Source organism: Epinephelus fuscoguttatus, linkage group LG7 (genome assembly GCF_011397635.1).
Source record: "Epinephelus fuscoguttatus linkage group LG7, E.fuscoguttatus.final_Chr_v1".
Lineage (NCBI taxonomy): Eukaryota > Metazoa > Chordata > Actinopteri > Perciformes > Serranidae > Epinephelus > Epinephelus fuscoguttatus.
The window spans coordinates 35,840,026-35,853,535 of NC_064758.1; the positions used below are offsets into that span (position 1 = coordinate 35,840,026).

The following is a 13,510-nucleotide window of genomic DNA, read 5'->3' on the forward strand; positions in this document are numbered from 1 at the left end:
GCCCCTCGCGCACCACTGAGCCAGCGGAACCAGTCAGCCAGCTGCTCGGGGACATTCCTGTCGTGTCTCCTGCAACTTCAGTCCACAGGCTCCGGCAGAGAGTGACACCGGCGGACGGCGTGAGCTGGTTTGAGGGCATTCTCCCAGTCAGACCAGTTAAGACTGGAGAAGGATGTGGAGCGTCATTCCTGCTGCTGCCTCACGGCTCTGAAACTTTTGTCGGTAAACACAACGCGGAGAGGAGCAGAGGAGGAGAGGAGGGCGCAGGACCCGCTGCCTGTGTGTCGCTCACCGGAGACGATGGAAGACTCTGACTAGATCCAGTACGGCTCGGAAACACCATGGCAGTGGACGGTAGGCGCTTTCTGTGGGTTACTTTAATCGAAATTACCTTTTAAAATAGCTGGAAACTTCAACTTTAAAGCGCACATGGAGCTTGTTAGTTCAACTCAATACGCGTGAGACCGGTTAACCAGGTTTGTTAGTGGTCGCGTCAGTTGGGAAAACGCCTGCTGCACCATCATGTCAATATGTACATAAAGTGTGAGGTCATAACTGTACATTAAATCTACCTCATACCTTAGGAAATAAGATTAAAGCTCAGTAACTTAACCGTCAGTGCCGCATGAGTGCCTGTATGGACATTATATGAACATGATGGCCAGGTCTGCTCATGGTCAGTGTCATGGTGCTGAAACGGACAGCGCGCCAGAGGACACCAGTATCACCAGTCTGATAGTGGGACTGCTGCTGTGGCCAGTTTGCATTTTATTTAGGTTACTCTTAATTGCCACTATTTAAAGCCCCTATCTGTAGAATTGAATGTGATTTACAGCCTTTATGTCCTCCTCACTGTGAAAAGAAAATCCTGTTGAAAATTGGTGCAGTTTGTGTGTTGCTTCCTGTTTAAAGTACACTACAGATTCAACTCCAACACCAAGTGAAACATACTGCAGGCAGGAAACACTTCACAGCATGTTTAGCGAAGATTTTTGTTCATAAAAGAGTTTTTCCATCCGGTGCAGGCAGTTTATATATGCTGGTTAATGAGGACTTTTTCCTCCCATGCATGAGGAAGTGAAGAAAAAAACCCCGTCTGACAAGTGGTCTTAATTAAATGTGTTTTAATCCGGGATAAAGGGGCACATTTATGGTTACAGCAGCAGCCTTGGGGAGCAGTAACACTGTGAAGAAGAGTTCATGCGTACGCAGCCTTAGAGTTACACCTCAAAGAAACAAAAATGGCACACAGAGTTTTATTCGTGATAATCTGATGCCGCTGGTTTGCCTTGATGATTGCAGGACTCGGCTTTGCTCCGCTCTCAGCGGGAGACGATGAGTGACGGAAAGGAGAGGCACGGAGCCAGAACACCAAAAGACACCCTTTCATCTCCTCAAACCCTCGTCCCCTCTGACAGTCGCTCTCGTTATGTCCTCTTTTCAGATTCTCTTCTCAGTTTAAGATATTGAAAATGCAAGTTAATGCGCCAACGCACACACACACACGCACACAAGCGCAGCTGCACACACAGCTTCAAACACGGTAAGAAAATTCTTCAAATCTGGCACATGAATCAGTAATGACCTGTGGCTTTCTGCCAGGATCTGTGCCAGTAACAGCGTGTTTACTGTAGTTCCACACTTTCTTTAATTACTGGATGTTGGGAAGCCACCTGCTGTTGAGTGGTTTTGGATGTCTGCCCGCAGGCCGCCTCGTAATGATGAGAAAGTGGCTGGTCTCACAGCTCCGACATTCACCTACAAGCTCCGCTCAAAGTGATAGTGTTGTTTGAACACTGACTTCCGTGAATTACCCAGGAGCTTCTGTGGGCTCGGGTGACTTTGAACCTAATGCCTGCTCAGTATCAATAGAGCAGGTATGAGCAGGTACTTCATGATGAGATCATCCCTGAATGACAGGGTGTCCAGGTGGGTTCAGCTCTGGCTTTTGTTTTCAAGGCAGGCAGAGTTGAAGGAGTGTTTTTGCAGAGCCTGTCTTATGCTGTTTTTACAGTGTCAGTAGTTACACATAGAACCCGCTGTCTAATCATTATACCTCCTGCTTTTATCTCTCCAGCGGCATCCAGTTTCAGTTTCTGCAGGCCAGCTGTGGAGTACAGGGCTCTGCCTGAGGACTTCAAGCACCAGCTGAGCCGACGGACAGGTGGGAATCTAACCTGGCATGACGGTCGTGGGCAGAAAACCGCAGGGGGCAGGACGGTGAAGCTGCTGCAGCAGCCGGGCACAGAGGGCCTGCAGGTACTGATCACACACATCACCCCATTATCTTGAATAGCACCGCTGGTTCATGAACTGATGTTGTGGGATACCCCTCAAGTTTTCTCACTCTCTACAGTCAAGGACATGTTTTTTTTTTCATCCATATTAAGCTTGATGGTACTCAACAAAAGGTAATCAATGTCACAGACGTTGATAAACCAAGACAACCCACTCTAGATTAATTTCCTGTATGTCTGCCATGGGTTTTGGCTCTGCCCTGCCGCTTTAGGAGACTCGCAGCAGCCCTGACTCCATTCATTCCAAATGGGAGAAGTGAACATGAGTACAGAATATGACCGTTTCTTTCGGCCTGTGGTCACTGAAGTAAATATTGGACCAAGTTTTCACAAGCCCCAAACCTTCTAAACATTCTGAAACTAACATGACATTTACTACACTTCTAAATAAGGTGGAGGTATGCGGGGGAAATATGACCGGGGCCCCTTAGGAGGCCAGAAGTTTATACTATTTTGTACCTTTGGCGCAGCTTGTTATGCGTTATCTTTTCTTACAGAGTGTCTTTGTTGGTGTGTCCTTGGGGTTGTTAGCCATTTCTTGGTGCCATTTGTGATTTGAACACTCCCTATGCTATTCTGTGTCATGACTGAAATCACAGGCTAACATACGGAGTGGTGAGGTGCTGTGAGTTTTAACAATCTGGTAATTAACCATAAACACAACTGGACCGTGAAAGAGAGACAGCTAATGCTAATCATACCTCCCCTACCTCCCCACCCCTGACAACACAACACTGACTCAGTAGGTGTTGCAATAACATGAACCATAAGTAACACCTAGTGAGAATCAGTGCTAACATTTGCAAGCATGTGAAAGAAGCGGGGGAAAGCTCACACAGTATAAGATACTGCGAAGATACTGTCACACACCATTAAGACTCCACAGAATGAAGATGCTGAAATATATTTTTGGGTGGAAATATAAACCTGAAATACACCATATATAAGAATGAAGTGTGGTCAGACCACTTTGGATCCAGGTGTTTACTGCGGGACCGGTCCAGAAATACCAAACATATCCAAGTGTGCATTTTCTGTTATTATAGCAGGGATAATAACAGTCTGTCAGGTTATTTTGAGACACTGGAAACAAACAAAGGCCCCAGAGCTGAAACTATGTGTTAGTGCAATGATAGAGGCACCATCATATGAATGTATGTTCAGAAGAATAAGTGGAGATCAGGAGGAAGGGCCGTCTCCCTTGAGCCAGTTCTGGGTTTACGTTAAAATGAAAGATAGGTCTGAATAGATATCACGCTCCTCTGTGACGATGTGATCCTGTTGTAGGACTTAAGATATATGTCGGACATTTTCCTTTATTCAGTTATTTATTCATTTTAATTCAATAAGCTTTATCGGCATGATATTTCATATGTGTAGCCAAAGCACAATTACATTTTCAGACAGTGAAATCAATTGACTGCGGTGGAATATAATAGGTAATTAAATTGTTCAAGAGACAAATAACAACATTGTATTAATATAAAATTAAAGACATACCTTTTAAAGAAAAACCAAGCCTTTCAAACACTAATAGAAATTCCAGAAACATGACCAAACTACAGTTTCACTTTCTGAGTAGAACACAAATTTAACAGCATGACAGACATCTTAAATCAAAAATGGTATGTAAAAGTTCTTTAGGCTTGTTGGAGAAGGAGGAAAAAACCTCTTAGTGTTTGCAAGATATATGGGTTTTGTCCTTTTTTTTGATCAATTGTAAAATATGCACAACGACTGCAGTGTCAGCATCCTCTTGTTTCTTAAAATCTCTTCACACAAAGAGTGAGGAGCATTTAAATTTCTGTTTGACTTTAAAGGAGCTCCATGTGATATTCAGAGCGTATCTATGATTCAAAGGTCGTCTGCACACGGCTCTCAACATGAATCACTGACTCAGTGGCTAGCAGCTAACTGGCTAACAGTGCTGACAGAGCTAACAGTGTAAACGGGGAGGGAACCAGATGGTAGGTGTTAGCTTCTGTGATGACGCCGTCCAGATATTAGCGGTAACTGCCATATGAGTGCAGTGCAGAGCGGCAGTGATGAGCCAGCCAGTGGGATACACACACACACACACAGGCACCACTGGACCATCTACCACAAAGAAAGCAGAGAAGATCGGATTACAGCACACACACACTGAGCCAGACTTTGTTCTCTGCCCAGGACGCCATCACTCCACTGTACCTTGCATAGCAAATTGTGGTTTGCTGCTTTATTGATTCTCTAAATTAGTGGTTCCTGACTGGTCCAACCACGGGTCCAGATTTCTCCTCAGTCATTAGTTCAAAGTCCACAGAGTTAAATATATTCAGCGTCATATTGCGTTTGGCCCTGTCGTCGAGCTAGTTTGCTGTCTCTGTCGAGTAGCTGTCCATTAGTCATCAGCCCTTCAGCAAGAAATGGCACTTCAAAATAAAATCTATGTGCTAGAAATTCACCATACTTTAAAATAAAGTTTGTTTTTTACAAACTTGACACGTTTGCGAGTCACTTGTGGTCCGTTCAGAATGAACCCTGACCCACCAGTTGTGAACCACTGCTCTAAATATCATACAGAGCTCATTTAAATCACTAAGTACAGGCATTCGAGTTTCCTTACTTGGACTGATCGAGCACATATCCTATATTAATATGTTATACTATGAAATGTTATTATGGTCCATATTAACTGTAGTGGTGGCACTATTTGGAATATATAAGATATCATTATAGCCACATGACAATAGAAGGAAAGTAGTTGTGTTATGTGTTTTCATATTTCCTTTTCATTATCAGTTTCCCTGTATTCCTACATAAAGTAACGCAGATACAAAACACATCTAATACTTACTTGAAAAATCATTAAAATAAATATGTTCATTGCTGAGTATACATGGAAGTGATCCTCACCGGTGTTCAGTAACTCTTCTCTCAGATTTCTGTGCAGAAAAGTCCTGAAGAAAAGAAATCATAGTCAGACAAATGTGGCCGGTCACCACATATTGTTGCAAATGGGCACTTTGTTAGCAGAGAATGGAAGTGGCTCTCTCCCCAGCGGGTTGGTGGGCTCTAACAGCCTTTTAGTATGGCTTTAAATAGCACTGGCCCTCCAACGCTGGCGCTGTGCTGAAGCAACTCTGTTGACTGAGAGCAGACAGAGTTTAGTTTGATACTGAATTCTTGATATACAGATTGTGATTCTTTTTGCAGGGTGTGCAGAGCCTTTGTTTTTATAGATCTCTTTATGTGAAACATCGTCAGATCCACTTCCAGCAGCCTCTCTGTTCCAGTCTGAGTTTTATATTTTTTAGTTGATATTCATTTTGTTATCTGATAGCAGCATTGTCTGCTCACCCAGTCAACAGAGACGATCCATTTGTGCTGCAAACCGTCCTCATTTAAAGCCTTTATTTACAAGTCAGAAAGCGCGTGTCTTTGTCTTCACCCCATGAAAGGCTCTTTAAAGGCGGCAATGAGCTGCAGCCAAAGCTGCAAACATAGAACTGGGCTGGGCTGATAACAGTTGTACACAATGCGTTGTTTGTTTGCTTCAATCCTCTTGGATGCACATAATGTAGTGGCCGGTTTATTTTTGTTTTGAGGAACATAAACTTAATCAGTGCTGTGTGTTCGGAAGACGTGCTGCACTGGAACATGTGAATAGCTCTTTAACTTCTTCCACAGTTTTTGCTTTTCATCCCTCAGTTAGTTTTATCTGCTCTTTATACCCACTCTGCAGCCACAGACTCCTTACTGGTGTATTGTACATGTTGGTTTGAGAGTGACCATGTGAAAACACTCATTATAGTCTCTGTCAGCAGCACAATAACATTCAGAAAGAAAATAATAATCATTTAGGTCTTTTTTTAAAGTAAGAATGCAAAACATTTTTTAATCCCAACTTCTCCATAATGAGGATTTGCTACTTTTTTGTTTTATTTTATTAAAAAAAAGTGAACATCGGTCTAACAAAACAATCTGTTTGCTCATTGGGCTTAAGAAAATTGTGATTTTCACAGTTGTGTGACATTTTATTGGTCGGACAATTCATCACTTAATCAACAAAATAATCAGGAGATTACTTAATAATGAAAATCATTATTCGCAGCCTTAGTAGATTGTGGAGATTTTGGGGACATTACTGCATTTTGGACGCTGTCTGTTTGGCAAACATGATTTATTTAAGATGTATTGAGGAAACTGTTTTTAAATCAAATGTGCTAGAACCATTACAAGGACAATAAAATGACTGCTACACAGTATGAGAAGTGTTTGTCCTTTGTGTGATATGAAGGCCCAATTCAGAAGTGACTAACACACAAATCACAGCAATGCAGAAATACAGGCAGCACTTAAAAACTGAGTGTTATAAGATGAAGGTCTGAAGTGAGATACACTGAGCTCACAACCAAAAAATGGAAGTGCTGCACTGAGTTGACCTGAGTTGAAAGGTAAAAGTAAAATGAAAGGAAATCTGGTGGTTTAAGTATAAATAATCTTTATACGTGGTGGCAGGAAGTTTAAAGATAAAAGCAGAAACTTAAACTGTAGGACAATGGTGGAGTGGAAGTCAGGAGGCAGAAAAACACTCGACTCAAACTTGCTGCTCTGAATGTGTCTACGTTTGTTTATTTATTAGTTATTTTGATTCCCATTAGCTCCATGAACTGTGACAACAACAGCAGCTACTCTTCCTGGGCTCCGCATGTATTCACAATACATGATGCACATAATTTATGACATGACATGCTAAGGCTCAGCAGTATTAACTACAGAAGCCTATCTAGTACAACAGATAGATCTGTGCAGTATTACCACCAATAATCAATAAAGCAAATTACACCAGTCCTATATCCAGCTACTGATTAACTTCTTGTGTAAATAAATACAAACTTAAAGGGTAAGTTTGGTATTTTTTTAAAGATTATTTTTTTGGGCTTTTTGCCTTTAATGGACAGGACAGATTGAAATGGGCTGAGAGAGAGAGAGTGGGGGTTGACATGCAGCAAAGGGTTGCAAGCCGGAGTCAAACCTGCGACCGCTGCAGCGAGGCATCGCCTCTGTACATGGGGCGCCGGCACTATCCACTACGTTACCGATGGCCCAAGTTTGGTATTTTTTAATCCAGACCTTGTTTTCCCATGTTTGTGTGTCTAAGTGACTTTTAGGAACAACAATTTTTGAAACTGGTCCAGTATTGAGCTCCAGCAGCAGCTGTATATCCACACACACAGAAAGCATTTTGCAGGTTGCAAAATGCGAGGCACACCAAACCGCCTTTTTTTTTTTTTTTTTTTAAATTTAATGCCACAAAAAAATGCTTGCTGCACCCCATCACCTCCTTACACTAACCTTCCCATGTAATCAGTCTTAATTAGTAAGTAGTAATTAGTAGCTAAAATGTCACTAAAATGTTGAGGCAGAGGGCACTTCCTGTAGCTCTGGCTGAGGGTGAGAGGCTGTCAGCAGATAGTTTGTTGGGCACAGTGAAACAGAGATCTGTGTGGGTACATGAGACCCTAAAAAAGAGGGTGGATCACGGGGAGTACCACCAGTTGGTCCAGGAGTTTCACCTCCATGATGGCCTTACAGCACTTAGATGCTTCCATGCCTGCTGTTTTCTATTGAAAAGGGGGGTAAGTGCGGTTTGTAAAGTTGTATACCTCTGGGTATCCAAAACAACCCGCTACCACCAGTTTCTCCTCCATTGTTTACTAACTGCAAACTTGTTGTTGTGACCATCACAGAAGGCCCACCTCTCAGATCTTCCAGTTGGATAGTGGGAAGAAAACAGAGATAATGTGCGTCGTTTTTCCATTCTGAGTTTTCTCAACTCGAGGAGTTCAGAGTTCAAAAGTGCCAGCCGCCAAGAGCGCAGAAACACAAGGCACGTAGCAACACAAAAACAGCAAGCAAAAAGCTTCATTCTCATTAAAAACAATTACAAAATGTCACCTCCAGCTGCTGAGATGCTTTCTGTGTGATCAGGACCTAACTCAAGTTGGATTTTGAGCCACTTTATTTTCCAGTAAGAAAAGATTATTGTTTTTGGCTCTGGGTGTTTCATCAGATCATTTAATGCAAACTGATTGTAGATATAAAGATATTTAATGGATGGATGAACACAAATTTACACAAAAACAACTAATTACAAAATAATTATACTGATACTGAAACATTAGCCTTAGAAGATAAATACTTCTAATGAGATGATATTAAAATATAATGAGAATTGTGGGCGTCTCGGTGATGTCGTGGTTAGCATTGTTGCCTTTACAGCAAGAAAGTTCCAGGTTGAGGTCCGCCTTCTGTGTGAAGTTTGCATTGAGTTTGCTCCCCGTGTCAGCGTGGGTTTTCTCCAGGTACTCCAGTTTCCTCCCACAGTCCAAAGACATGCAGGTTAATTGGTGACTCTAAATTGTCCGTAGGTGTGAATGTGAGTGTGAATGGTTGTCTGTCTCTATGTGTCAGCCCTGTGATAGTCTGGTGACCTGTCCAGGGTGAACCCTGCCTCTCGCCCAATGTCAGCTGGGATAGGCTCCAGCCCCCCTGTGACCTTCTACCAGGTTGAGTGGTTACTGATAATGAATGAATGAATGAATGAATGAATAATTGGAATTGTATTGTAAGAATATTTCTTAGCTGGGACATACCGTATATATGTCTTGAAAAGTAACATGTTGGTCTTTATCAGATGGAGTCATCAGTCTGACACATTGCAGAGACCTCCAGCACTGTTTTGTCTCCACTCAGATCCAAGCCAGCCTTTCTTTCTGATTTCTTTTTGAAGCACCACTTTGCTCCAGTTGAGAAAATCTTGAGTAGGAGAAACGCTGAACCTGCTGAATTTTTTAAACTGATTGAGTGATCAAAGGCCCAGTTTTTAGTCCGCCATAGTTTTACATCCTGTACATCTTTTAAGATTAAAGAGCTGGATCTCATGATCACACTGGCCTACATGCTCCTCCGCCTGCGCTGTAACTGTTGGAGGAGTTCCCGCCGCTGCATGTTCGCTGATCTTCCAGACAACTTAGAAGTTCACATCTATGCAGAGCGTGTTTGATCTGCATGCACATATGGTTGCAGTCATCCCTGTTTGCTTTGATTAGGAAACCTGTTCTTGATCTTATAGAGGTCTGATCTTTTCAGGTCCTCTTGTATAGGCCCATCTATACCTGCAGCCCACCATAAAACTGCAGTTTGTCATTTTGATATGAGCTTTAGAACTGCGGGAAGGAGGGATGATACCTAACAGAGCCAAGCTAGCAGTTTCCCCGTTTCCAGTCTTCCAGGGCTCACAATCTTCTCATCCGATTTACAACCAGAAAGAGGATACGTGAATTCTTGTAATAATGTCCATCTTCCCTGTACTTAAATGTCTGTCTGTCTGTCCATCTGTCTGTCTGCAGTACCGTTCCAGTGACAATTATGGGATATATCACACGAGCCCAACACAGCCCAGTCTGATCCGCCCCGTCGTGCTCTGGTCACAACAAGATGTTTGTAAATGGCTGAAGAAGCACTGTCCGCACAACTACCTAACCTATGTGGAGGCATTCTCCCAGCACGCCATCACAGGTCACACTGCTCAGATAATCAGAAGACATACGAAATAAATGTGCATTAAAGAATTACAAAATAAAAGTGACATCTGATTTTTGCTTTCATCCTCCAGGCCGTGCGTTGTTGCGTCTGAACGGCGAGAAGCTTGAGAGGATGGGACTGGTGCAAGAAACTCTTCGGCAGGAGCTGCTGCAACAGGTGCTGCAGCTTCAGGTGCAGGAGGAGGGACGCAACCTGCAGCTGCTCAGCAGAGGTGAGGGTGTGTGTTTTTATTTTTTACAACTCCATTCTCAAATCTCGACTGTAAAGGAATAGTCTGATATTTTGGGATGAATCTTATTCACCCTCTTGCAGAGAGTTAGATGAAAAGATTGATAGCACTCTCATGTCTGTACATGAGATATGGCGTTACAGACAGCAGCGGGTTAGCTTAACATAACGACAGAGGGAATTAGCTGGCCTGACTCTGTCCAAAGGAAACAAAATCCACCAACCAGGATGTCTAAAGCTCACTCATTAACACGTTATACGTTGTATACGTTTGTTTAACCCAGGCGGCAACCTCAGGGACTGAAAAATGAAGCCAACACAGAATTGCAAAAACTGCAGTTCCTTTAATTGTCACTTGGAGCTGGTTCTTGAAGCCAGTCAGTCCCCACAGACCTCCATGTTAAAGTGTCCAACTTTATAGCAGAAATAAACATGTTAACAGCCTGGTACAGAAACAGTTTTGGTCTCTGTAGCTTATTTCAACATTTAAAACATTATTTTCATATAACTTGCCATTTTATTGAGGCTTAAAGTTACACATAATTAAGGAGGAGCAGGCTGTTTGCCAATAGCGTCATTTTCTTAGTCAGATTCACCCCTTGCTCCCCCATAGCACCAGCCTTTCGCCCAAATGTGGTCACTTCTGGCCCCCTTAAAAACAAGATGGCAACAGCGACCTATGGATGATGTCACAGTAGCATCCATTATTTTTACAGTCTATGGTTTACCCTGTAGAAAAAAAGTGTAAAAATAAGAGTTTGCTGCTTTACAGGGAATTATGTGCTGGACTGTTTCTTGGCTGGGACCAGTAACTTCCTGGAGTCTCCGCTGGTTGCCTGGCAACTGCTCAGAGACAGAAATTCTCTGACAGATAAACCCGCCGCCGCCCCCCCCCCCGAAAAATGACAAATAAAAGTTTTTTCAAACCAGTTTTTGTAAGAATTAAAGAAGTGAGATATAACATGTTATTTCATGAGCTAAAGAGGTGCTGGTAGGCGTATCTGGACAGAGCTAATCTACCAGTTTCCCCCTTTTTCCAGTATTTGTGCTAAGCTAAGCTAACCGGCTAATGGCAGTACCTTCATATTTACTGTACCAACATGGAAGTGGTGTCAATCTTCTCAGCTAACGCTGGGCTCACACTGGAAGCAGAAACGCCACGTGGAGTGCTGCCCGCTTCCTTTCAGCAACCATGTTAACAGATTGGGCTTTTTACACCGGATACCCTGTGGTGCTGAACTCTGCAGCCAGCACGTGATCTGTGGTGATAGTTTTTGTTTCTGATGTTTTTCCTACACAAGCTGCGAGCCAATCTGGCAAGAATGTTGATAATCTATTGTGCAGAATACAAAGGATGTATTATGTATTACATAAATGATCTGAATCTTAATAATGATAGAATATGCACCCCATACTTTCTTATTCCACATATTTGTCAACAGAGAGCGAGAGAGATGAGCACACACAGCAGAGAGCAGAATCGTGTCCTGCTCATTAGGGAGAAATGCGCTTCAGGGGCCACATGTATTAAACTGTGTAGATTCACTACTAAAACTATGTGTACTCACAAAACGGAAATGTGCACATCTATGCTTTTCATCACATTCATAAAACTGTGTGTCGCTGGATTCAATTTTATAAATCTCAATCATTGTGGCGCTGGGTGCACATGTACAAGCCTTATTTCTACACTCACAGTCCGCCATAAATGGATGTAGAAATGCCCTTTAACATGTATTTTTATATCGATACTTGTGCCCCTCCACCACTAATAAGACCTGTCAATGAGAAATAAGGCACTTAAGGTGCAATATCACCACTGTGTCGCATCGGAGATGTTTTTCAACAGTGTCAGAGCAGCTGTCATTTTGCATGGCTGTGGCTTTTTGTAGAGTCTGTACCAATAATTCTGCAAACCATCATCGCAGTAAATTTTCAATCATCATGATTCTTATTAAACATCAGAGGGACAATTGGTATTTCATTCATTTGTCTCCCATATTGAAACTGACTTCACAAAGTGTGCCACAATGATAAAATTAAATGTTCATTAACCAGGACATGAATGTAGATAAAAACAAGAGCTGTGTCTTGATTCTGGGGCTGCAGCCTTCGAAGGCTGAATTTGAAGACAGATTCCGTCAAATCAGCATGGCCGAGGCCGTCCCATTTTGAAGGCTCCCTCAAATGCAGCCTTCTTTCCCAGAATTTGGAGGATGCAACGGATGAATCCTTCGTGGTCCAGCCTATCCCAAGATGCATTGTGACGATTATATATTAAGTTAACTAACAGTTGTCAACATTACGGTTAGCAAAAAGCACACAGCTTAAACAATCTTAATTTAATAAGTTGACCTGAAAACGGTCCGTCAGCCTGAAATATATCAAACGGCGGTGTCTCCGGCAGTGAATCGTCTCCTCAAGTATCAGATAAAAAATATATATAATAACAATCTCTGGGTCCATGATTTAGAGCTAACAAACTTACTACCTTACTCCTTCGTTTGGAGAGCATTCGGTTTGGCTGATGTAGACTGCCAAGACCGTGTCCTTCAAAGGCTGCAGCCCCTGAATTTAGACACAGTTAATGAAAGAAATCACTCAGAAATCATTTTAAATCAACTTTATTAATTCACCTTTGATTGACATTTTACAGTGCAATAAAATAACACAGTAGTGAAACTGACTAGGAACCTAAAAGCAGTGTTATCTGTCTCTCAATTTATATGGTTTTTGTGCATATTTATCATTAATGCGTCTGGCCTCTGCGTCCAGTGTGAACACGGCCTAACTCTGCCTGAAAACAAATAAACCTGATCCCGAGTTGTTTTAAATGTTTGCAAATATCCACAAAGTATTAATCCTTCTGTCTTTCACAGGTTCCTTTGGAAGGATATCGTAGCCAGATTGCTGGAAGATGTGGATGCGGTGGAACTATGGGATATTTACTCAAATAAACTCCAATGTGAATCAGATCTGTGGGATAAATCCATCTGATGAGCAGCGATATCCAGAGTTATGTTGCTGATAGGAAGTTGGCAGCTTTTCACTCTGTGTGATGAACAAACATAATCTCTACGAACTGACTATGAACTGTGATGAAAAAGCTCCAAGACAATCTGTCAATTTATGGCTCTATTCTGTGATTAATTATTATTAACTGTTTCTGTCTTACTTTCTCTACCTCTTTCTCTCTCTCTATCAGACTTTTTTTTAATGTCAGAAAACAAAATAAATAAATAAAAATATCAAAATATTAGTGCTTTTTGTTTTGTTTTGTTTTTTTCAAATGTCTACTTTAAGGTCAGGGTTGTGTTCGTTCCCCTTGAGAGAGCAGCTGCGAGGGAGCACGTGATGACGAACTACATTTCCCATAATCCCACAGCACCGTAAAG

General features: G+C 42.2%; 1 protein-coding gene across 2 annotated transcripts; it reads left to right on the forward strand.

Moving 5' to 3' along the window:
* Window positions 1-58: 58 nt before the first annotated feature.
* On the forward strand, window positions 59-13,374 carry samd10a (sterile alpha motif domain containing 10a). Of its 2 annotated transcripts, none has more exons than XM_049581224.1 (5): window positions 59-354; window positions 2,078-2,259; window positions 9,692-9,860; window positions 9,958-10,104; window positions 12,995-13,374. In XM_049581224.1, exons 1-5 carry the CDS (start codon window positions 342-344, stop codon window positions 13,015-13,017), a joined length of 534 nt encoding a protein of 177 aa, XP_049437181.1. In that variant the 5' UTR covers window positions 59-341; the 3' UTR covers window positions 13,018-13,374. The 2 variants fall into 2 exon arrangements, with proteins under 2 accessions (XP_049437181.1, XP_049437182.1); XM_049581225.1 differs by having other exon boundaries at window positions 9,958-10,098.
* The last annotated feature ends 136 nt before the right edge of the window (window positions 13,375-13,510 follow it).